The sequence below is a fragment of the Lissotriton helveticus genome, chromosome 12 (assembly GCF_964261635.1).
Source record: "Lissotriton helveticus chromosome 12, aLisHel1.1, whole genome shotgun sequence".
Taxonomy (NCBI): Eukaryota; Metazoa; Chordata; class Amphibia; order Caudata; family Salamandridae; genus Lissotriton; species Lissotriton helveticus.
Genome location: NC_136073.1, coordinates 802,028,794 through 802,055,319, shown reverse-complemented (window position 1 = coordinate 802,055,319; position 26,526 = coordinate 802,028,794). Strand labels below are relative to the sequence as shown.

Sequence of the window (26,526 nt, the reverse complement as noted above, 5' to 3'; positions counted from 1 at the left end):
AAAGCCTGGATTTCACTCACCCTGCGGGCCGATGTAATTGCCACAAGGAAGGCCACCTTCCAGGACAGATGCTGTAGAGAAGCCTTATGAATAGGTTCAAAAGGTTCCTTCATCAAGCGAGACAGCACCACATTCAGCTCCCAGGAAGGCAAAGGACGCCTAACAGGGGGAAACACTTTCTTCAATCCCTCCAAAAAATCTTTAATTACAGGAATCTGGTAGAAGGATATTTGTGAAGGGCATTTCCTATACGCAGTTAATGCTGCGAGGTGAACCTTAATAGAATGAAAATTAAGGCCGGATTGAGCCAAATGCAAGAGGTATGGAAGGATGACATCTTCCTTGCAGGTGGTAGGATCATAGTTCTTGGACGTGCACCAGATGAAGAACCTCTTCCACTTGTAGGCATAGGAAGTCCTTGTGGAAGGTGTGAGAAGTTGGCCTGATATATGATGCTCACTAGTTCTAGTGATCACCTTGTATCAGTCCAAACAACCCTTATGGTGATTGGTTGTAAGTCAACCTTATAGACCAGCTATCCTAGTGGTAGCATGGACAAAGCAGTCTTAGGCTAAACTCTTTTGGCATGTGAAGCCAGCTGTTTTACCACAATATAACCCCTTGAATACCAGATGAAAGGACACCACACAGGTTGTTATGAAAATAAACAATATATTTATTAATAACAAACACCTCTGAACTCTTTATGAGGTCAGAGGGCTAAGCACATGACAATCTCTTAGGAAAAATACGTTTAAGTTGCACGAATTACAATGGTGCCCTAGGGGCACGACAAACCATATATTAAGTAAGTGGAATGTGAAAATCGATAATAAGAATGGAGCTGTCCAGAGGCTTACGGTTCGCTAGGATTACACTATCTTCACCTTAGGTAAGTAATAGGAGGCCCACGGGACGCGTGTGCAGAGTGTGAACTCACACGCGAGATGCATAACAACGTCTATGGACAGTACAGTTCAAGTTAAAGGTAAGTACGGACAATGCTGACTAGTTAGCACTAAAACGACTGTGGAACTGGACACTAGGACAGTTAAACTACCCTTGAGCACCGAAATGCTCTTGTTACCTCACCCACGGGCTGCGGGTGCAGAGGTGTCAAGTGTGTCGGGTTCTCGCGTTGAAGTCTATGGAGCCTGGAAGAAAAGATGCTGCAGGCGACCAGGAGGAAGATGTCCGGTGCGATCCAAGGGTGGATCGGTGAAGTAGAAGACCTGAAAGCAGAGGGGACAATGTTCAAAGTCACTAGCCAATGACTGGAGTGGTACCAGGAAGGAACCAGATGTCGTTGTCGCGATCAGGTGAAAAGTGGACGCTTGTCTCTGTAGCCACGTGGACCAGGGGGTGTCTTCGACGACCAGGATGGACGCACAAGCTGTCCCACGCAGGCTCTCGCTGTCGGTGGTGTTGGATCCGGAATCGGCGTCAACAGGCCTTGGCAAAGGCAACCCACGCGGTGAGTGGAAACAGCGTCTGGAGTGGACCAGGAGGGTCCGGGGTGCTCCTCTTTTGGAAGGGAGCAAGGGCCAGTCTGGAGCAACCAGACCAGCAGTGAAGGTTTCAAAGTTCGTCGTCTAGGAGGCCACTAGCCAGCCGGCAAGTGATCAGACAACGCGTCAAGCAGCAAACAAGCGGAAGGGCCCCACGCAGATCTCGTGGATGCTGGAGGGCTGATCTTCGGTGCAGGAGCTGCTCGGGGCTGGGGCTTCTCAGTCCCCAAAGCACTTGGTCGAGTTTACCTCGGGAGTCGTGCTGGAAGCGAAGTGCAGGTTCTTTCAAGATGGCCGGTCCCATGTGTCTCGTCGCACCCACGGATCTGAGCTGTGCTGCAGATGTGAGTTGAGGTCGGAGAGGTCTGGGAATCCGGGTCTCGTTGGGCTCTGAAGTCTGGATCCCGGAAGGAAGACGACAAAGGGAAGCCGCTGGACGCTTGGTGGTGCCTGCAGTTGCAGGGTGGACATTCCTTGCCCACAAGGGAGATTCTTCAGTCTTCTGTGGAGCAGAACGTCGAAGTCCAGAGTTTCTTCTTGTAAAGTTGTTCAGGATAATCTAATCTGGAATGGGACCAGCTCCTACCTTTATCCTGCTAAAGGGGGCTGTACTACGACTAGGTCCCTCCTATGGGTGGGACCAGGAAGGGGGGTGGTTACACCCCCTATCCTTTGTCCGGTTTCACGCCAGAGCTGGGGCAGGGATGCCCCAGCAACTGGTTTGAACCGGTGTATGCACAGGGCACCTTGTGTGCCCCAGGCATGTCTCATTCCTTTCAGGCCTGTCCTACCCAATACACAAACTCCTGTCTGGGGTGGTGCTAGCACCTCCCAAGGCAGGAAACCCTTTGTCCAAGCCTCCCTCGCTGGAAGGACTCCCAGCAGCAGGAGGTCAGACTTGTGTCTGTGGTGGCAGCATCCATTTTGTGATGCCAAGGCTCGAGTTAACTTTAACCGGGGTTCTCAGTTACATACTGTCGTGTCCCTCTAGAAGAGTGGAATGCTACCCCCGTTGCCAGAATTGGCGAGGGGGTAGTATTCTAATTCGTATGACACCTTACTCGACATGTTTTGATAATGTTATACCAGAGTTGGCATTTAACAGCGAGGTTGATAATGCACTTAAGAGTATATGGTATAGCGTTATCATGGAACAGCTATTAGGACTTGGTTCCGCAAGCTGCAGACGGGCTTAGCTCATGCCAGAGCACCATCTCACATAATTCCAAGCACTCTGCCTTCAGGATTTATAAGGCCTGCCATAGGAGTGACTGATAGGAGTATATGTGTCCATTTTAGGGTTAGATATAGGTATACTATATCTATAGCAAAGGGTGATTACACCACCTTGCCCCAGCTGTCGTGCAGCCAGTTGTGTCAGTTTTAGATGGCCAGCCAGGGGTGGCATAATGCATGCTTCAGCCCCTGGTAGGCCCTGGGTACACCTATGCCCTGGGCACCTAAGGTACACTGTACAGGGACTGATAAGGTGGCCCAGTACCAATTGGTAAATGCACCTAAAGTACATGGAGTCCATTTTAACAGAGAGAGCAGGAAGGCTGGGGTCCTGAATAGCAGGATCCCAGGCCAACTAAGTCAAAAACCAGCAAAACACTAGGCAAAAAAGTTGGGGGTAACCATAGTCTGATATCCACCTTCCTACAGAAGGCATCTTAGCCTCCTGGAGTATTTCCATGCAATTGTCCGGCATATTCAGGTGTCCATATTGCACTATCTCAGGAGCCATGCCGCCAAACTCAACGATGAGAGGTGGGGTGCACCATCTGCCCCCCGAACTTCAGCCGCAGGTGGGGTTGGAGAGACCGGTGGAGCAAGTCCGTGAACAACCACTGCCGAGGCCACTCCAGAACAATGAGGATCATTCGTGCTCCGGACTGAGACAGCTTGATGAGTACTGCCGGAATCAGGGGAATGGGTGGAAAAGCGTACAGAAAGCTGTTCGACCAGCTGATCCATAGTGCATTCCCCAGCATCCCCGGTTGGTAAAACCTGGATACATTTTCTGTTTTCGGCGGTGGCGAACAGAGCTATTTTTGGAGTGCCCCACCTGTCGAAGATGTTTCCTAGCACCTCGTCATTTGGAACCCACTCGTGGTTTTCTTGGACCAGCCTGCTGAGTGCGTCCACCTGAGCATTCTGCACACCCGGCAGATGGGTAGCTGTTATCGTCAGTCCTCTGGCAAGCAGCCAGTGCCAGATCACCTGCGCTTCCTGTCACAGTGTGCGCGATCTCGAGCCCCCTTGCTTGTTGAGGTAATGCATCTGTACAAGCAAGGAGTTGGTCCGAAAGGAAGGATGAAAGGCCTTCAGAGCCAAGTGAACAGCTCTGAGTTCCAGAAAATTGATGCGATACGTGGATTCCGCCTGAGACAACGTTCCTTGGATCTGTAGATGGTCCGAATGCGCTCCCCAGCCGTGGAGAGAAGCATCTGTCACGATAGTTTGAATAGGAATGTCCTTGTGGAATGGAACCCCCTTGAGGATATTCTTTGCTGAGCACCACCATCTCAGGGACTGTTGAGCGTGTAGAGACAGTCGGATGTCATGTGGAGGCGGGCATGTGGAGTGGGGAAGATGCAAGAGGCCATCGACCCCAGAAGAGTAGACACCGTCCTCACTGTCGTAGATGGAACGGACATGAGAGCCTGAGCCTTCCGAAGGATAGATAAGCGTCACTCCTCCGAAGGAGACACGCTTGCTGAGAGAGTATTGATGGAGGCTCCCAAGTACTGCAGGCACTGGACAGGAGTCGGAATAGACTTGAACATGTTGATGTGCAAACCCAACTGGTTCAACAGAACGGCCGTCCTGTTGAAGTGCAGTTGCGCTTCCTGGAAGGTGGAGGCTTTGATCAACTAGTCGTCCAGGTACGGGTAGACTAACACCTTGTTCTTCCTCAGGTGAGCTGCCACCATTGCCATGCACTTTGAAAAAGTCCTGGGTGCAGACTTCAGTCCAAACAGTAGTAAGGTGTACTTATAATGATTGGTGCCGACTAGAAAAGTGCAGGAACTTCCGATGTTTCCGTGCAAAGGGCACGTGGATCCTGCAGATCTATTGCGCAAAGCCAGTCTCCTCTTTGCAGCGGAGGATAAATCTTGTGCAAAGACAGCATGCAAAATTTCTCCCTGCGAATCCACTTGTTTGCTTGTCGCAAATCCAGAATGGGCATGAACTCGTTTTTGTCCTTTTTGCGTACCAGAAAGAACCTGGAGTATAGACCCTTTTCCCTTTGAGACAGAGGGACGTCTTCCATCGCCCTTTTTCTTAACAGGGTATTGGCTTCCGCTTGAAGTTCGCGCAGCTGGTACTGCGAATGAACCGGTGGAATTGCTGGAGGAGGGCTGACAAAACGAAGACTGTATCCTTTGCAAACAATATTCAGCACCCACTTGTCCGGAGTAATTTTTCTCCACTCTGCCACGTAATTTTGTATGCTTCCCCCCACCGGAGTGGGTAACGGACGAGGGGGAAGTAACTCCTCAGGGCTTAGACCCGACCGGGCCCTTATTCGCCGAGGACTGCTGGCCGCCTCTGCCCCTCTGACGCTTCTGGAAGGGCTGTCGCTGGTATTGCTGTTGTTGTTGCTGGCCAGCTTGATGACCTTGCCCACGCCTCTGGGAAGAGTACCGCCTCTGGAAAGGGCGGAAGGACTTCCGCTGCTCCTTTGGTTTCTCCAAACCAAAAGCCTTCAGCGTCTCAACTTCCGCCTTCATGTGGGCCATTTCCTCATCTGCATGCGCCCCGAAGAGGGTAGATCTCGAGAACGGCAAATTCGCGACCCTCTGTTCTGCCTCTGGCTTAAGAGAGGTAAGGCGCAACCATGATTGACGTCTTAAATTGATGCCATGGCAGTACTCATGAGCAGCCAGGAGAGAGGCGTCTGCCGCCGAACTAATGACTTAGTTTGAGACCATCATGTCCTCGTTCAAAATCTCCTGGAAGTCTTCTCGCCTATCCCTTGGGAGGAGCTCAATGAACTGTTGCAGGGACTCCCACAAAGAGCGGTCATAGTGTCCCAAGAGCGCCGAGGCACTTGCCACTTTCATCGAGGTGGCAGCCGTACTGCAGACTTTCCGTCCAGCTGAGTCCATTTGACGGCTCTCCTAGGCCGGAGGGACCTAAGACGAAGGAGCATTCGAATGCTGCTTCTTAGCCACAGTCACAATTACAGAATCCGGGACAGGATCTGACCACAAGAACGCCGGATCAGAGTCCGGGGGCCTGTACTTATTTTGAAGTTGAGATGGCGCCGACTTCACCGAGGCCAGCGTCAGAAACAGCTCCATGGCCGGTTCCTCCAGTCCAGTGCTGGCCAATGTAGCCTTGTAGTTTTAGGCTGCATTATTTGGCTTTGATTTTCTCTTAAGTGTCTATGCAGGACTGCAGAAGAAGACCACTTAAGAAACCATTTTGATTGCTCCGGGGTCCAGGCACATGGGTGGGACTATTCACAAGATTAAGACTATAACAGTGATACCCCTACTACAGAACTGGAGTTACAGGTAAGAAACTACTCCATATAACTTATATAAACTGCTGAATCTGCAGTAAACCTACAACCAGCTCCCTGTATGGGACTGGAAAATAGGGCAGACATACATGCAGCCTTTGTTCCCCTACACACCAAAGAATTTGTTTAGTTTGAATAGACCAGTCCGAGCTTAATATAAGCTCTATAACCTTTCCACGTAAAATACTTTCGAGTTTGGCAAGATTCTTGCTTTTATCATAATTGCTGTCAGTGCATTACAATAATGAAAATAACATGTGCTCTGCTTTCTCAGAAGTGGCGCTGGCATGGTGCCACCTGGGAATATTATTCAGCAGCCATCATCAGCAGGACAGATGTTGGCGCAGATTTCTCGCCATGCTAATCCAACACAGGTGACCGGGACCAACTGGAGCTCTGGGACTCGCCCGACCTTCACAGCACAGGTGGGTATCTTTTCTTGAAGCATTAGCAACAGTAGACATGTTATCTTCCTGGTCTGTGAGATCTGGGTTTGATTACCTAAAAAGATGTTTTTCAAAGAGGGAGTTGGTATTCTACATTTCTGATTTGCTCTTTTCGCTTTGACACAAAAGTCTTAGATTTGTCTCACTTCTTGTTTACAGTGATTGGTAAGATGGTGCTGTGATTGGAAGCTGCTGCTTAAAGATAGTAAAGCTGTGCTCAGCAATGTGATTTTGCATGTTCTTTAAAACACAACTTTCCATCACCGAACAACTTGTCAAAATATCTATATTAACACCTTTTTACTGAAGCTATGTACTCCTAATCCATTGTGAGTTTATTAAATGACCAACAGTTCACTTTGATCCAAAGAGGCTTTTGTGAAGAGATCCTGTTTTAGCCATGGACCATTGTTTAAGATGTTTTTATTTATTTTTTAGAAGTTCTGTGCATTAAGTCTTCCCTGACCAACTTAAAGTATGTTTATAATAATAATCTGCCAGATATCCACACTATTCACACCGTGTTGTCCATTGCACGTTCCCTAAGGCGTGTCAGCAGCGATAGTTTATTAAGCGAAAGAGTCCTAGTAGAAGATTTCTTCATATACGTTCTGAGCACTACTTAGCCCTTCTAAGCAGTGAGAGTTGTGATGTTTAGGGTAGAGTTGGGAAGCTCCTGTAATCTGGTGTTTCCATGCACACCAGAGTAAAATTGCTTTGTTGAACCTGATTAAGTTTGGCGTAGAGTTTAAAGGCTGCAGAAGAAAGTCATTTCATTTAATCTCGTTTCCTTTGAATTACCAGAAACTTTAAATTGGTCCTGGCTTTCTGTAGATATGTGTTAAAGCTCCTAGCTAAAGACCTTGGTTTTAGTTTGCCTTGTGGTTAGGGCTTCCTTTGTTAAATACTAGGCTGTAAATCTGTCTGGGGTGTTGAGCAACTGCATCCACAGGAACTGAATGAATTTGTTTTGAAATTCCTCATTGCTCTGATTTGATCCTGGCAGGTGGCACCACAAGTAGCAAAGACGCAGAATCCTTCATTCACCATGGGGGCTTTTCAAACAAATGCTGCTGCCTTCAGCTCAATGTCTACGCAGGGATCAACGTCTTCTGCGGCTGCTTACCCCAGCTTGGCCAACCGTGCTGCCAACTTTGGTAAGTAAGACCACTTTTGCCTTCACTCTATAACAAGATGACACTTTATATATATGGCAATAGACAAAGTGAAATAGACACAAGGCTGGAAAAATCTTATCCAAACCATGCTTTCACTTTCACGCCAAGTTGACGGCGCAAGCGTCCAAGCTCCCACATCACCATAATTACCAATCATCCAAGGCCAAGTTATGTTGTTTTCTCGACTATTAATAGCACTTCTAAAATGTGCAATTTTCAGAAATTATCCTCGTATTTACTCTGTCAATAGGCACCATGTTGTATTTCAGTGGAGTTAAGGACACATTCCCTACAAGATCCAGGTACAGTAGTACTGGTGTGTCCCTTTGTAGGAAACTGGTACTGTATATGGTATACCACTAGGTGGTTATACTGTGCACAGAGTCCAGAGATTCCCCCAGAAGTGTACAGGGCTCAATGTAAACCCAAAGTGCTCTATTAGTGGTAGTGTGGGCAAGCAACCTAAGGCCTAACACAGGAGTGTACGATGTGTATTGCACGCACATTTGACCAATCACTGACACACGACTCAGAAAGGAGATCCACAGCAGTTTTATAAAAATAAGCTTAGTTTGAGTTTTATTTAAGACCAAGATCTTCGCAAAAAGGTAAGTACATTTTTCAGGAAAAATACTTCATGTTTTAAAAGTAGACAGTGCAATTTTCAAACAGTTCATTGTTATCCTAGGGAGGAAAACAACAATGCGGTTTCACAGGTAAGTACCCAACTTACAGTTCCAGTCTTCAGTGTTTAAGATCAGCAGAGGGCAAGGTTCAGGCAAGCACAAAATATGCACAACCAGCGATACAGGCGGCTGGGTGCAGAGGTTAAATTAGAAGATAGGCCCAACACGTTTCAATGGAGACTGGAGGTGCTTGAAGCCATTCTGCTTGCAAGTAGGTAGATCGGTTGCAGGAGCCAAGCTTCGGGGTTTAGAGCAGGCACGGGCGTGGGGCACAAGGCAGCACCAAACATATACCTCCTGCGGCACAGGGGCGTCCAGGTGCAGGGTGCAAATACAGCATTGGATGCCCAATGCTTTTTGATGGAGAAACTCGGTTGGGTAAATGGGCTGCAGGTGTCGAACGAAGGGAACCAGCAACAGCAGAGGTAAGTTAAGATTTTGAGGGTCGTGGGTACGTCGGTCGAGCTCCCCAAGGCCCAGGAGCTTCGGGTGCAGGGGTGTCCTTTGATGTCGGATTGTTCTTGCTGGTCGCAGTCGAGGGGGAGCCTTTAGAATCACACTTCAGGCATCACCATGGGGTCCAGGAGGGATCAGCCAACGCTTGACTTGGACATGGGATCGCTTGGGGACTTTTTCTGGACCGGTGGGCCACCTGGACACAGGCTCGATGCGTCTGGTTCAGAGTGGTCATGGAATGCGTATCCGGAGGGCCCTAGAGTTCTTGGTGGTGTTTTCTTTGCTGACATAGCCACTGTCCTCAGGAACGCTGGTCTTCAGAGGCCGGCAGTCCTCCACAGGGTTTGTGGAAGTCGCCGACTGCTGGACAGGTATTATTTTTTCACAGGATTTTCAAGAGCTGCAGACAGGCCGGTTGGTGTCTTAAGTCATCTGCTGCACAGCATCTTCTTCTTCTGTTTTCTTCTTACGTCGACTAGAACTACTTTCAGAGTCGGGGGAGCCACCTAAATACTAGATTTAAGGGAGTTTCTAGGGAGTGTCTGGCCTTGGCCAATGGCACCTTACCTGGGGTGACGACACCCTCAATTATGCCACTCTCCTGTGGGAGTGGGCATAGTCCAAGCCCCGATTGAAGAAGTCCCCCCATCTTCAAGGGTTGGAGTTGGCAGAGGTGGGCACACCTCCTATTCTTCCTTGGTTTTCCTGCCCAAAGTGGGTGTGTAAACCTGGGGCTGTCATCTGCTGCTAGTGGCAGAGGCTGGGGGTTGCCTTAAAAAGGCGGCAGGCCTTTGAAGCTTCCCTCTCGAGCACAGTGCCCTTCCTGTGGGAGGAGGTGTGACACCTCCGCCCAGGGTGAGCTTTGTTTCTGGTCCTAGAGAGCAGAGGCTGTCGACCCAAGGGTCCAGAAACATGTCCAGAAACATGCCTGGTGGTAATTGGTTTATTGAGAGGAGTAGTTGTGTACCAAACACTCCTGGGTTCAGAAAAGCCATCATTGTGCTTGGGAACTTGAGTTGTCGAGCTTCCAGCCCATGTATTCTCTGTGGCTTCCCTAGCACTTACAATATCTAAGAATGGACTTAAATATTGTATCAGCATATCTGTTCTTGCAGATATGCCCAAACCTGGGATATAGTACACCCTGCCTTAGGGCTGCAAGAGCTGCTAGAGGGGTGACATACCTATATCTTAGGCAGTGCTTCTTGGCAAGGCACATAGGCAGTGTGGCATGTCGACTTTGTAGTTTGTCTGCACCATGCCATGTATGCTGCAGTGGCAGTCTGAATGGCTGGGTGAGGGGTCCTTAGGGAACCCTCTACAGTCCCAATGCCCTAGGTACCCAGGTATCATTTACTAGGGATTTACAGCGGTCTAACTAACTAATTGTGAATAGTTTTAGGGAAGAAGCACTGGCACAGGGGACCTGGTTGGTAGGTGCCCTTTGCAGACAAAATGACCAAGTAGACATGGCACACTGCCTGTGTGCTAGCCAACTAGCACTGCCTATGGTATAGGTAAGTCACCCCTCCAGCAGGCCTTACGGTTTAAAGGCAAAGAACACAGGTGAGGGCATATCTGCATGAGCAGATGTGAACCAACAATATCTTAGATATTGTAAGTGCCAGGGAAGCCATAGAGAGTAAACAGGCTGGAAACTAGAGTTACTCCAGTATTGGAGCTTTTATAGATTCACATACCTGAATCCTTCCCCGTTGTCGAGACGGGAGTCTCTGGTACATAAAAAAAGCAATGCTTAGTAGTTTAGCAAACTGAAAAGAGGCCTAGGCCCATTTTCCTTTTGCAACCCATAACCTTCGTTATGTAAAAGAGACCAAACTTGTCCCTGAACCAATCAGAGCCCCTCACCCTCTAGAACACTCCCGAGAGAACCTTTTGCCCCTCAGATTTTCTACCTCACGTTGTGCTAGGGAGTCTCCTTTGAGCTCTGCTCAAACTGTGTTTTTTAACTTCATTAAAGAACTTTGCTCTTAGGAATTCTTCTGGATTCTGTTCTACTATGGATTATCTTCAAATTCATTCTTTAAAGAATGTCTGGAAAGGAGAAAAAAGGATCATTTAGAGCCTGTACAACTTGTTCCAAGTGGTTGCTCTACACTGATGATCCTCACACTGACTATATTTACTGTCTATATCCGCAGGCCACAGACCGCAAGATATGTCACATTTTCTCACGTAAATTCTAAGAGGTCATGTAGGGCGCCTTTTAATAGGGTGTCAAACGCTAAGGCCAGAAAGGAGGTTTTCCCCAGTGACAGTGATGAGGCAGCGTCCTCAACATCTAGGAGATCTCAAAGAGATCTCATCTAACTCATTCCTCAGGGGAACGTCCTGAGAAGGCCCTCAAAAAGACCACTTATGGGTCTTTGGGGCGCAGTCCTTCAAAATCTCCTCACTCTGTGGAAAAGGAGAGTAAAGGACATGCTTTTGGGGAAAGATCATGCTACAAAGACTATTTCTGAGCCATCGAAATCACCTCCTCTGGTCAAACCCCTTCAGGAAGCAGTCTTCTATACCTCTGAGGTAAAGACTAAGAAACCAACATTGCCTATTGCAGCCTCTCCGTCGACGGCGGCATCCTCTACGGCGGCATCCTCTACGGCGGCATCCTCTACGGCGGCATCCTCTACGACGGCATCCTCTACGACGGCATCCTCTACGACGGTGTCATCTACGAGGTCGACGCCGGTGGTATCGGGGGTGGTGGTCGTCGTCGACGATGGTGGTCGTCGTCGACGGTGGTCGTCGTCATCGATTATGACGGTGGTCGTCTACGACGACAGTGGTCATCTACGAAGGGGGTCGTCTACGACTGATAACTCTCTATGCCTGGTGTCAAAGATGGCATAGACAGTGGTGTCGACGGCGATCTCGTCAACGGGCTCGTCGAGGAAAATCCCAAAATTAGAAATCATCAGCACCTGCTTGAAGAGCAGGATTCATAGGAAGAGGACCCTTTGGATACGCTAGTAGTCCCTCACAATTACATGTGAAGTATGAGGAGAAGGACTGAGGAGGGATATGGGGAATACCAATATCCTCAGCAGCAGCACTATCGCCATGAGTACCAGGAAGGAATGGTTGGTATGCCATCCTCCATGATGATAGATCTGCAGTTTATGCTGGCAGACTATGGAAAGAGATTTCCGCCGACACCAGCTTCTCAGGAAATCCCATCCCTACTACTCCAGTTAGAAACAGGGAGCCACAACAAGAAGTTAGGCCGGCAACTCCTTAAGTAATACACCACCAGAATCCGGTCACCACGGATGATGATGACCAGGAAGAAGAAATAACAGATCCTAACAAAAAATGGGATGATTTCTAGAATCCATTGCCGGCATCTACCTCACCAGGACCAGTGGATTCTCCACAGATTCCATAATATAATGGAAAGAGCTGCGAGAGATTCTAGCTTCCTATGTCGACAATACAAACGGAATGCTTCTTATACGATTTCCAGGAGCCATTCAAAAAAATCAGTCCAGGCTATCCCCAATTGTTAACCATGTGTGGGAAGAAGGTTTAAAAGTGATGAAGACACCGGCGACAGTTACGCCTGTGCTCGCTAGATTGGAGAAACAATATAAAGCTCCTTTAGGCGCACCAGCGTGTTTACTGGGCCATCCAAAACCTGATTCCGTGTTTTAGCAAGTGGCGTAACAGAAATCTAAGAATCCCTCTGCTTGGACAACGCAGGGCAGAGATTCTCATCCATGTCTGATCTCTTAGTCAAAGCAGATAATGCCCTTGCTATTCTGGGCAGATAAGACAGGCATATGTGGTGTGATATGGTGCCTAACATGGACCTCTTCCCAGAGGACATTGGACATGAGGCGAACGACGGTGCTAAAGCGTCAGGGGTGGTTAAGGTTGACTGCCTTTAGACCAGAAGTCCAAAATTAAGATCCTGAATCTCCCCTTCAATGGAGAAGATTTATTGGATACAAGTGGATGAGGCATTTCAAAGTATCAAAAGAGATACAGATACTACAATTACCCTGGGTACACTACGATACCGTAAGGTGCCTTTCCGAGGCGCCAGGGAAAGAGCCAGTCATCCTACAAAGGGAATTATCAACAAGGGAAGATAACCCCTTTTATTCCTCATCATCACAACCATATTGTCAGCAATAGGGTAGTAAACAAACAAGGAACTATACAAAGTCGGCTCCTAGAGGACGAGGGGGTCGTCAAAGGAAAAACAATGGTAAAAGACGATGACAACCTCCTGGATCTGGCTACATGTTGCTCTTCCTTTCCACGAGTTCCATGGGTGGGAGAGTTGCTTCACATCTACATTATTGACAGAAAATAACAACGGACAGATGGGCCTTCAATATCCTACAATTCGCACACTCTTGAGTTTTTTTTCAATTCCCTCCTTCAACACCGCAGACAGTGTCAAGAGATTAAACATCTATCTCAGAGGCGTTTGGAGATTCGGACAATGCTCCGAAAGGGAGCAATAGAACCGGTGCCGATCTTCCAAAAACGAAAAGTTTTTTACTCCTGTTTTCTTTCTAGTCCGGAAGAATGCCCTCCAATGGCGTCCTATTCTAGACCTAAGAGTCTTGAATACTTAACTTAAGAAGCAATTTTTCCAAAGTGTGACCCTCCTAGACAGTCGGCTACTCTTAAACCCAGGGGATCATATGACCACTCTAGACTTACAGGATGCTTATTTTCACATCCCCTTCATCCTTCCCTTAGACTGTATCTTCGATTTGCAGTAGCCGGGGACCATTTCCAGTTCAAAGTACTACCAATTGGTCGCAAATCAGCCCCGAGAGTCTTTACAAAGTGTCTGACGCCACTGACCGCTTCTTCTCAGTAGGCACATACGCCAAGTATTTCCTTACCTGGATGACTGGTTGGTAAAAGCACCATCAGAAACTTCAGCCCAGGTGTCCACTACGGCATGTATACAGTGGTTCGCCGAACTGGGACGAACTTTAAATATGGAGAAATTGTCCCTTCAACCGTCAAAGATGATCACGTTTCTGGGAGGAATTTGAGAGGACAAAAGTGTCTTTCAGTACTTATATACAAGTCGCTACCAGGGGCAGTGTCTTTTTGCATACCTCTGATTCCTTTATGCCGACTAAAGATGCATCCATTACAGGAGAAACTAGATTGCAGAGAGCACCAGGTAGAGGGATTCTTTGACGACAAGGTGAAGGTCACCCTGGCTATGATGCAAGCAGTGGCTTAGTAAAAAAAATTCTCGGTGAGTCTGTCCACTGATGCATCTCTGGAAGGATGGGGAGCATTCCTGCAGGTCCGCGGTCGGTGGAAATTGCAAGAACAGCTTCACATCATCTGGCTTATACCCTGAGCGGTAGGCTTGGCACTACTGGCTTTCCTACCAAGAATTCAGGGAACGTCTGTTCTGGTGAGAGCAGTCATCAAGACCGCGATGAACTATCTCCAAGCAGGGAGATAAAAGATCCTTTCCCTGTGGTGGAAAGTACAAAAGATATGGAAGTGATATCCCCCTCACCTCCTACTCGCCCTACCGCACAACACTCCACACACCGCCCGACCTCTATCCCCCCTCGCAATACCAATAATCGCAATAACAATTGCAATCACATCACCACCAAGCGTAATACTCCTCCTACACCTAACAACACTTCCTCCTCACCTCCTACTCGCCTCATCACACATCTTTCCCCACATTGGACCTCTACCCCCTCTTGCAATACCACCAATCGCCCCAGACGCACTACCAACACGATCTCAGACCATGACGTACACACCCTTCTCCACTCTTACGTCCCGGCTCCCCAAAAGCCACTAGCTACCAACAACATGTCCATCCCAACTATTATCTCTAACCCCCTCAGGCACCAAAAGGATAACAACAGAGGAGCTGTCCCCAACAACCTCACTAATGTACCCCTCACTATAGAATCGTCCTCCACCCTTTGCACCCCTAGCCTTAAATGCATACTTCTCAACTGCAGATCGGCCCAAAGACATTCCACGGAGGTCGCCGACCTCATCATGTCCCTGGAACTGGACCTAGCCATTCTGACTGAAACATGGCTGTCTGATTCCTCTACACCTATCTTGGATATCCTAGTCCCCCCCAACTACTGTATCATTAGACTTGACAGGGCCAAAAAGACAGGTGGTGGAATTGCCTGCATCTACAGAAGCAACCTCTCAGTCTCTAAAGTGTCCGCCCCCTCTCTTACTTCCTGTGAATACCTCTGCCTTGATGTCATCAGCGAAAGCAAAGCGATATGCACACTACACATTATATACCACCCACCTGGGGACAAGCTCTCCTTCGCCCAACAACTCATGGATACAATATCAGCCAACTCAGGACGGCAGCACACCCAAATTTTCCTTGGCGACTACAATCTCCACTGGAATGACAGCAGTGACACAGTGGTAAACAGCCTCAAAAGCTTTCTCAACGCACTTGATCTCAACCAAATATGCAATAGACCGACCCATGAGAGAGGTTCTATCCTTGACCTTATCATCTCCAAAGAGGGCGCTATTCAACTGGAGTCAATCCAACCTTGTGACTGGTCAGATCATCATATTGTCTCCTTCCTCATTAATGAAAAAATTAGATTTAACCCAGTTCAACCCCCTAAGCACAAAGCGTGGAAAAGAGACTTGAAGAAACTCAACCCAAACTCCTTACCGCCTAACAGCTGCAATCTCCTACTTCCCCCTTCCGGCGCTACGGATGTTCAACTTCTGACTGACCACTATCTCAATACTATGTCCACAATAGTTAATGAGGCGGCACCCATGCAACTGAAAAGAGTTTCGTCCAAGAAGACTTCCAACCCATGGTATGACGGGAGCCTCAATGAGGATAGACGGGCCATGCGAATGGCAGAGCGTACCTGGAGGTCAGCCCCTTCTGCAGTGCACCTAAAAAGTCTAAAGAAACAGAGAAACGCCTACTTCAGGAAAATAAAACGCTCTAAAAGAGATTTCTTCAGCCTCCAGCTCGCCCAAGCTAAAAACCGCCCAAGAAAATTGTTTGAGTTAGTCAGAACACAATCCAAAGAGCAACCCCAGACACTCAGCTCCATGGGCGTTACACCTTCCTGTGAAGACTTCTCTGCCTTCTTTATCCAAAAAACTGAGAGAATAAGAAGCGATCTCCTCAATGACTCTATCCTGTACTCCAACCCCCGACACACAGCAGTGCCTGAACCAAAGAACAATGCTACTTGGTCATCCTTTGGCACCTACTCCGAAGAAGAAATTGGCAGATTGCTCAGCACCTTGAAACCATCCAATCACCTCTCTGATCCCCTTCCTGCTAATGCTGTAAAAGACTTTTCCCCTTGGCTTCTCCCACTCTGGACTAAGATTATCAATAGCTCTCTTCAACAAGGATCCATCCCCAACGCCCTCAAAGTCGGGCAAGTCACACCGCTACTAAAAAAACCAACAGCAGACCCCTCTGATCTAAACAATTACCGCCCTATTACAAATATCCCCACTCTCGCTAAACTGCTGGAAAAATGCGTACAGCTACAACTGACTAAACACATAGATAAGTTTGATCTCCTCAACGCACATCAGTCAGGCTTCCGAGCAGGGCACGGTACCGAAACTGCCATGACTCACATAGTGGACGACGCCCTCCAAATACTAGACCAAAACGATACCTGCCTCCTCATCCTTCTGGATCTCTCCTCAGCATTCGATACAGTTAAACATGAGAACTTACTCGAACTGTTAAACACAAGAATGGGCATATCTGGGACTGTTCTCAAGTGGTTCACCTCATTTCTACACAACCGGACACAAAGAATGAAAAGCAACAACCTGCTGTCCTCTCCGGTACCTTTATCGCTAGGCGTCCCTCAAGGATCCTCCCTCTCCCCAACACTGTTCAACCTAGTTATGGAACCTCTCACTACTTTGCTACAGACATCTCATGTTCACTTTCACATGTATGCCAATGACACCAAACTTTATCTCAAAATACAATCTCCCAAGGACATCATGCTTCTGAACACCACGATCAGAAACACCCAATCCTGGCTTGCTGAGAATCACCTCAAACTCAATGCGCTGAAGACCGAGTTCCTCCTGATCTCACCTCCCGCTAAAATCTCCACGGCTCAAACATGGCTTAAGCACTTAACGGCTCTAAATGTACAACCCATCTTCGTAGACTCAGCAAAATCTTTAGGCATAACACTTGACGCCAATCTCAACATGCAGCAGCACATCAGCAAGGCAACCAAAGGAGCGAACTTCCAAATCAATACCCTGAGAAAACTTAAACCCTTCCTTCCTGCCAAAGACTTCCAAACTGCAGTTCAATCTATAGTCATCCCGCACATAGAATACGGTAGCACCGCCCTCTGCGGGCTCCCCCTAACTACAACGGCACCCCTAAGAGCGTCCCTTAACGCCGCAGCGAGACTCATCACCGGCTCAAAAAAACACTCGCATATTTCCCCGGACTTTAAATCACTGAACTGGCTACCTTTTGAAGCCAGAATACATCTGAAGATTGCATGCATGACACACAAGGCTGTTCACATGAACTCACCCGCCTACCTCACTCAAAAACTGACAATTTCGGGTGGCTCTAGAACTACTAGAAGCACAAACAATCTTTTGCTGAAACCTCGAAGATTTCGGAAGGAAAAAACATATAAACGCTCCTTTTCAGGAATGGCACCCAGGATCTGGAACTCACTCCCTCCTGAAACAAGGCTCATCTCCTCCAACGCACTTTTTAAGAAAGAAGTTAAAGCGATCCTCATGGCTAAATACACATGATCTACTATTCAGTATTACTCAGTATTACTCATGAATCTGCTCTGTAAGACCTGCCAGACCCCCCTGGTCTATTGTATTACTTGTATTATCGACTTACTTGATGGTATACGCTTACTCTTTGTATATTGTTATATTGTTGACGCACCTGTGTGACTATGTATATTTATATTGCTGACGCACCTATTTGACTTTGCACACTTTACCCACACCACCTCAACGACCCCTACTTCTCTACTACTGTCGCACCTGTGGGACTATACATCCTGCACTCACCCACCTCAACTATGCCCACCTTTAAGTTCCAAAATTTTTTAAACACGCTTAAGCAAGCATATGCTCCTTATTTCTGTACTTTATACTATTGACGCAACTGTTTGTCTATGCACCGTGTACCGACACTACCTCACCTGTGACCTACCTCATGTCTTTTGACCTACCTATGTAACTGAGCACCTTGTACCTAACTACCTCAATTATTACTTAATATTACTTTGTATTACTCCTTATTACTTTGTATTATTATCCCCGTGTCCTTGTAAAGCGCTCTGATATCTGCAAAGATCTTGTTCGCGCTATGTAAAACTTTCAAAATAAATAAAATAAATAAATAAGTGGGCTGTCCAACATGGAGTATCTCTAAAGGAGGAACACCTTCCAGGAAATAGGAACGTCATAGTGGGCACTCTCAGGGACATACTGCAGATCATCTTCCTCAAGTGGGGAGTTCCAGCAGTGGATCTGTTTGTGACAGCTCGGAACACAGAATGCCGGTACTTCGCAAGTTGAGAACCAAAAGGGGATAGGTCCATAAACACGTAGTGGGGGCTAGACCTTATATTTAAATTGTAAAAACACAGTGCCCACACCACAATTACTCATTCAATATTCAAGAGGGTAAGAAACCAGTTTATTGTAACCACCCTTAGACAGCATTACTCAGTGTCTATCATTTTATGCTTTTTTTCAAATTTTCAAAAAATCATAACAGAATAAAGGACTACGTATTGGAATATTTACAAGACTAAATACACTTTGAACATACATCAAAAAACAAACATTATTTACACACTAAAAAACGTTTCTGCACCAAACATTACAAAAAATTATAATAGTTAAATCCCAACCAACAAATATTACAATAAAAAACATGAAGAAAAATGATTTCCAAGGGGGTATAAGCAACTTAATAGCTTGTAAACGCTTAAATACTGGACCAGCCGGTCCTAGTGTCGTGAAGTTGACCATTTATTCCACCCAAGAAAGACTGCCGACGCATTTCAAGAACCAGGCACAAAGTCACTGGTCTATCATCAGGGCTGTTTATTCTTTGTATCTGAAAAGATGCAAAGACATTGTTTTACTTTAACAGGCAAATTCATAGTGAGTTCCTTTCTCCAATCGTGGGCAAGGAGTGATAATAAAGGATAGCTACATACCAAAATTGTTTTAAAGAGGGGCGTGATGGTTAATCTTCTTGTGGTCCAACTCGCTAGTTATTGTGGTGGCCAGACAGAGATGTCTAAAAAAGATGGGAAATTGGTTTTCAATTTAACCCACTCGTGTCTTTTAATTATCAAGCTCCAGTCAAAGATGTAAAAAAAGGGGAGAAGCGTACCTTATTTTTTATGAACTGCCGTAGCACGGCGAATTTTGCTTGTACAACGTCACCATCAAGGTGTAATTCTACAACAGTAATGGCATAGGTTTCAATCATGTGGTTTTTTCAAAACATTCTAAGTGAGTGGATATAACTCACAGAAGAATTAGCCTACCTTACTGAAGTATCTTGTTCTTAAAGATTTAAAGGGAGAAACAGCAGTCACCGTCCTGTAATAGAACAAAACGCCGATTTCAAAAAAAATCTCTCAAAAATATTGAATGAATACTCAGACCACGATAAGGCGGTGTTTGTAAATACCTGCTCCTCTGCCACAGCACGCCCGTGCTCGAGTCTGCTTTCTTTCAATAAAGATGGCCGCCGCACTTTTCTGTTTGTTTTATACTTCCTGGTGCAAAATTGCATTCTGGGACTTGTTTTACACTTCCTGGTGCAAAATTGCATTATGGGACTTGTAGTCTCATTTAATCAAATCGCATATTCTAGGCGCCATGGAGACACATATATACGCGACATGTTTGCCTATCCATTTTATTGTGCTAATGCGATCAAACTAATGACATATTTGGTGTATGCGCTGATAAATTATGAAGCGCATTGGTACTGTACCCCATGCTAAAGGTACTTCTCAAGATTTGAAGTATATTGCAACTTGAGCATCATACGATGTTATTCTCAACACATCTCATGGCCATGGACCACAATTTTTAAAATGATCGAAATAGATCGAAAGGACCACAGGTCAAACCAGGGATGTCAAACCGATGTAGGTCAGCTCTGGTGAATTTTACCAGACAAGTGTTATATATGCGCTATCTCAGACAGGCTATTGAGGCCAGTATGTGCGCTGTTAAACTTTAGAATAAGATATGCTTCTTTCTGTAATAGAACTCGCTCAACGTCATGGCATTTAGACTTGGGATTCATGGTGTACAGTACAGACCATTGGAGTTGTTGTTCGTTGTGGCCCTTTTCGCAGAAATGTTCTACCATTGGAGCAGACATTACCTGCTTCTTAATCCGGGATCGGTGCTGGCTGATTCTTTGATTCACTTGTTGACTGGTTTTTCCTATATAAAGGGACTGGCACGGACATAATACCATGTAGACAACATTCTTAGTTCTGCAATTGGAGAAATCCTTGTGTCTCCACTTTATGCCTCGGTGAACAAACTCGTCACCTTCAATTGTACTGGAACAGGCGACGCAATTTCCACACTTATGGTGGCCTTCAATCGGCTTAAGGTTCCATTGCGCAAGTAGATCGCTTTTAGGCTTTGGAATAGCGATGTCCGCCCTAATGAGTTCTTCACCAATACTGCGATTTTTTTTCTATAGGCAAAAATAGGTTTGGGAAACGGGCAATTCAACCCCTCCAATAAATGCCAGTTCTTTAAAACCGCTTGTCGTAGTTTGTGTGTGTCCGGCCAGAAAGTTGTAACGCACACGAGTTTGTTCAACAGTGTGCGTTGTTTGGGTTGCAAAAGACATTCCCTAGGCGTGTACTTGGCACGTTTGAGCGAATGCTTAAGGAGCTTCCTAGGGTAGCCTCTTTCTTGCATATCGGAGCAAAAAGCTTGTGCATGTCGCTCATACTCCTGCACCTCTGAGCAATTGCGCCTGATTCTGAGTAACTGTCCATAGGGCAGATTAGCTTTTAAGCTACGCGGATGTGAGCTCCTATGGTGCAAGATAGTATTCCTATCAGTGTCTTTCTTATGTAATGATGTTATCAACCGTCCGTCCTCACATCTTTACTCAATATCCAAAAATGTCATGCGACTGGCACTATTTTCTATTGAAAACTTTGTCTCTGTGCCTTGTGTTAAGCCATCCGTGAAAAGACATTAACTCGGTCTGGCTCCCCTGCCACAGGAGCCAGACGTCGTCAATGTACCGGTACCACTGTATAATTTGTTGCCTGAAAGGGTTATTGGTATCAACGAACTTCTCCTCGTACTGCGCCATGAAGAGCACCGCCATTTCTGGGGCGTAAGGACATCCCATGGCGGTGCCCTTCACTTGCATGTAATATTGGCCATTGAAGGTAAAATAGTTTCTCTTCAATGCTATTGCCGCAAGTTCCAAAATGAAACCAGTAGGGACTCGATGTGGTCTTTCTGTTTGGTCCAGATATAATTGCATGACTTCTAGGGCTTCCTCTTGGGGAATTTGGGTGTATAAGGACGTAACGTCCATTGTCACCATGATTTGCGATCTGGGATCGAGCTGGTACCTTCCACTTTGAGCAAAAAATCAGTCGTATCACGCAAATATGATTTGACTTGGCCCAGAAACGGTTTCAAGAAAAAATCTACATATTGCGCAATCGGCTCTAAACAGGAATCACACCCGGAAACGATGGGGCGTCCGGGGGGTTCTTGCATGCTCTTATGGATCTTCGGAAGAAGATAAAGGACAGGGGTCCTTGGGCATTTCTTAGAAAGATAATCGTATTCTTTATTGCCCAATAAACCACTCTCTTTGCCAAAGTCCAAAACTTTGGAAATTTGGCCCTGAATGTCTCTAGTAGGGTCCTCCGTTAATGCACGATACCAGGTGGTGTTTTTCACTTGCTTCTCCCCCTCTGCCAAGTACATAGAGCGAGGCCAGATGACTATAGCCCCGCCCTTGTCGGTTTGTTTAATGACAATAGAAGGGTCATTCTTTAGCGAACCAATTACCTCTCTCTGATGTTTATTCATATTCTGTTGAGTAAAGGTCTTAGCTTTCTCCATCTTGGTAATGGAAGACAGCAGTGCTTGTTCAAAAGCTTGCACTTGTTTTGGAATATTAGTGTAAGGAATGAACTTGGATTTGTTCCCAAGACCAGTTGTTTCTGTGCTTTCAATAAATGGGGTATTGGCAAAAAACGCCTTCAGTTTGACCTTGCGGCAAAACTCTATTGCCTCCATTTTGAGCTTGGTATAATCAGTGTTTTTACTGGGTACTAATTTTAACCCAAGATTAAGTACCGCTTCCTCTTCCATGGATAATACTCTAGAGGATAAATTGACTACAGTTGTTGATCTTCCTATGACTTGTAGTTGCTGCTCCTGGTTCGCATTTCCCATGGTACCTTGTACCTGGGTTTTGTTTGTTTGCCCTTCTCTAAAAAAGACACACCTTTCTTTTGATTTCTGTTATCAGACCCTGAGGAGTCCGAAGAAGACGTGCTTGAAAACGTGGTGAATCTGTTTCTCGATCTACCTTGGTAGGTTGACAAAGCCTGACGGGAGTCCTGCTGTGAATAGTAGTCCTCTCGCAAAAACGGATATACCAGCTCAATTTTAAATGCCTTGACGTCGCGTTCGTATCTATTATTCTTGTCCGTAATAGTGTTGTCCCTAAAAGATTGAATTTCTTTTTCAATTTTCTCTAAGAGCGACTTAGCATCGGTGACCACCTGGCTGGTCTCTAAGGCCTTAGTCAGTTCCTCTATTTCTTCTGCCTCCTTGGTGCATAATCTTTGTGCCGTTTCGATTGTGTGGACCATGAGGTCCCGGCTGCACTTGGTGTTAATGTACTTCGCAAGTTGGCATCACCAGGGGGGGATCTGGTGGAATGCGTTTTTGATAGCATAGTCAGGCGTCTTTGCCTAGGCCTTTTCTTCGATCCCCCTCTGGCCTCATGCTCCTTCAAAGATAAAGAAGGAACATTGCAAAGTAATACCAATAGCTCAGTGGTGGCCTAGACAACACTGGTTCATGGAGGTGCTCCTGCCATCGGAGGATCGCCCAATTCGTCTACCACCAATATCACTCTTGACAATGTCCCGGAGACAAGTGCTTCATTCGGACCCGAAATCGCTGCGCTTAGCGGCCTGGCTCCTGAATATTGCGAATTCCGCATCCTAGATATTGCGGCAAAATACAGAGGTATTCTAGCACATGCCAGAGCGGATACTACAAACCGAACTTCTAGGATGAAATGGAAGAGATTCAGTCTGTGGTGCCAAGAACATAATGTTCATCCTCTAAACTCCGAGGCACATCAAATTATTCCATATATTCTGATGTTGGCAAAATCTGGTTGGGCCCATGCTTCAATTAAAGTACACCTGACGGCAATTTCGCAATATAGACCACTTCCTTGAGTTCATCACTGTGGTCTGAAAGAATTATGAAGAAATTCATGAAGGGGTTGTTTCGACCCAGAAATTCTTACCTGGGAAACTAGCTCTTCTTAGAGCTCTCACTTCAGCCAGATGAGTTGGAGAGCAGAGGCTCTCACGATACAAGAACCGTTTTTTTGCAGTTCAAAGAAGGACAGGGTGGTATTCGGGACTAATCTCAAATTCATTCCAAAAGTGCCAACAGATTTCCATCTAAATAAACCACTGGTTCTTAAGTGGTCTTACCATCAACTGTCAACAGCAGTGGAAAAAGCTTTTCATTCAGTAGATGTTCAACAGTGCCTGGAATTCTACGGGCGAAGAGCAAGGCCTTTCCGCAAGTCTTCCCAACTATTGGTTCCTTATAGTGTCCCGAAGGAAGGGGTTTCCTCCTTGTAAAAGGAGATATTCTCCATAGATTTCAAAGACAATACAAAATTGTCATCAGGCGGCGGGGAAGCCGTGGAATGCACCTGTTCGTGCACATTCTACAAGAGCAGTGTTCACCTCCACTGCTTTATTTGCAGGAGTACCTATCCAGGATATCTGCAGGACTGTTACCTGGAAGAGTACTCATACCTTCACCAGACATTACTGCCTCGATGCACCTGCAGATAGGATGTGGCAGTGGTGGGAAGAAGTACTGAGGAACCTTTTCCAGTAACGGTGAGCTCTCTTTTCCATCCCTCCTTCCTTTGTGGTTAGATAAGCAAATTTTTATTGTCGTATGCTGTATTATACGTAATTTATAAACTTCGGTCTTTGCGTATTTATAGACAGTGACTTCGATGGTGGCCTGACATATGTTGCCTATTTTAGAGTTGTAGGTAACAAAACAAAATGTGCGATAATTTACTGCTCGCTATTCTGATTCAGGTATGTGAATCTATGAAAGCTCCAATACTGGAGTAAGAAAACAAGTTACTTACCTGTAACTGTAGTTCTCCAGTATTGGAAGCTTTCATAGATTCACATACAACCCACCCTCCTCCCCTGGGTGGCTCACCTCGGATTTAGCACAAAAGGTGTTTATGGCACAAGTGCACGAAAATCTGAGGGGCAAAAGGTTCTCTCGGGAGTGTTCTAGAGGGTGAGGGGCTCTGATTGGTTCAGGGACAAGTTTGGTCTCTTTTACATAACGAAGGTTATGGGTTGCAAAAGGAAAATGGGCCTAGGCCTCTTTTCAGTTTGCTATAGTACTTAGCATTGCTTTTTTATGTACCGGAGACTCCCGTCTCGACGACGGGGAATGATTCAGGTATGTGAATCTATGCAAGCTTCCAATACTGGAGAACTACAGTTACAGGTAAGTAACGGTTTTTCTTCCCCAGCACAGTGATGGCAACCCTGAACCCAGGAGTGTTTGATACCAAATTACTCTCAATAAATCCACACTGATGCCAGTGTGGGATTTATTATGCCATGTACTCTGAGGGCAACTCCGAGGTGCCCCCCTGAAAACCTACCAACCATGGTGTGGTCACATACTGGCTGCTGGCAGCCTGCCACAACCAGACATGTTTCTGGACCTTTGGGTCGAGAGCCTCTGCTCTCTGGGAGCAGAAACAATGCACATACTGAGCGGAGGTGTCACATGTCCTCCCCCAGGATGGGCACAGTGCTCGAAAGGGAAACTTCAAAGGCCTGTTTCCTTCGTAATGCGTCCCCCAGCCTCTGCTGCTAACAGCAGATGGCACCCCCTGGTTTACACCCCCACTTTGGGCTGAAAAACTGGTGGAAAAACCTAAGAAGAAAAGGAGGTGTGCCCACCTCTGCCAACTCCACCTCTAAGTGGGAGAAGCGAGGTGAAGCACATCTTTCAGTCCCTGCCATCTTGAAGATGGGAAGACCCCTCCAATCAGGGGTAGGACTATGCCCCCTCCCACAGGATGGTGGCATAATTGAGGGTGTAGTCACCCAGGTAAGGTGCCTATTGACCCTACCTGCTACTCCCCTAAAACGCCACTAAATGTAGTATTTGGGTGGCTCCCCCAGACCTGGAAACTAGTTCCTGCCAACTAAAGAAAAAAAATGACGATAAATGCGCCTTGCTGAAGAAGACTCCCAGGCCTACCCGCCTGTTTGCAGCCCTTGAAAATCCTGCACAAAACGACGCCTGCCCAGCAGTCAGCGACATCCTATAAACCCTGTGAGGACTGTCTGCCTCTGGAAAAGTCCAGAACTCCAGTGGACAGCAGCTCTGTCAACAAAGAAAACCACACAAAGGACTCCGCTGCCTGCCGGATCAGTCAGTCCTGCCCACTCTGCACCCAACGCCTCAGGCCACTGTCCAGGTGGACCACGGACCCAGAACCGGTTCCCCAGAGATCCTGACCTCAATTCCTGCACTGGCTAACCCCTCCTGGACTCCATGACGACGCATGTTGCCTGAAACTAGAGGCTCCCCTGACTGCGACCAGCTCTGGTAAGAAGACTCTGGCGTCTGAAGGCACCCTGGCACCGGAGGCCCCTGGACCTTGGTGAGCTGACCCGACGGTGCCCCTACGACCCTCTACATCTCTACTTACCTCTGCTGTTGTTGGTCTCCCTCCTGCACCCTCTGGTGTAATGTCTGCAGCCTGTTTGTCTGAAGCAAGTACTCAGTTGAATCGCATTGGGTGCTCGACTCTGTATTTACACCCGGCTGTCCCTGTGTTGCTGGTCGTGTATGTTTTGCGCTGCATTGCGCCCCCCCTGTGCTTGCTCTAATCCCCTAAACTTGGCCCCTCAAACCAATCTACTTACCTGCAAGCAGTGTTGCTCCAGGCATCCTAACTCTCCATTGGAAAGCATTGGGTCGAACTCAGATTTTGACATCTGCAGCCGTCCGCACCTGTGCCGCTGGTGGTGCAGTTTTGGTACTCACCAGACCCTTGCCCCTTGCTGACTTTTGGTCCCGAGGACTAGAACTGTAAGTATGATACTTACCTGTATAACTACATTATTGTTTTCCTCCATAGGATAACATTGAACTCTTTAAAAATTGCTTTAACTGTCGACTTTTCTTGAGTATTTTTCCTGCAAAACATACTTACCTAATTGCGAAGATCAGGGTCTTAAAATCAAACTTAAACGAAGCCTATTTTTATATAATTGATGTGGATCTCCTTTTTGAGTCGTGTGTCCCTTATTGGTCAATGTTGTGCAATAAATATCTTATACTCCTCTAAGTTAGGCCTAAGGC

General features: G+C 46.7%; 1 protein-coding gene across 1 annotated transcript in view; it reads left to right on the top strand.

Moving 5' to 3' along the window:
• Positions 1 to 26,526, top strand: part of ARNT (aryl hydrocarbon receptor nuclear translocator) — a 222,103-nt gene that overhangs the window by 157,776 nt on the left and 37,801 nt on the right. The window contains exons 18-19 of the mRNA XM_078670040.1: positions 6,317 to 6,467; positions 7,495 to 7,645. Of these exons, the coding sequence (XP_078526166.1) occupies positions 6,317 to 6,467; positions 7,495 to 7,645 (302 nt within the window). The remainder of the gene's footprint in view (positions 1 to 6,316; positions 6,468 to 7,494; positions 7,646 to 26,526) is intronic.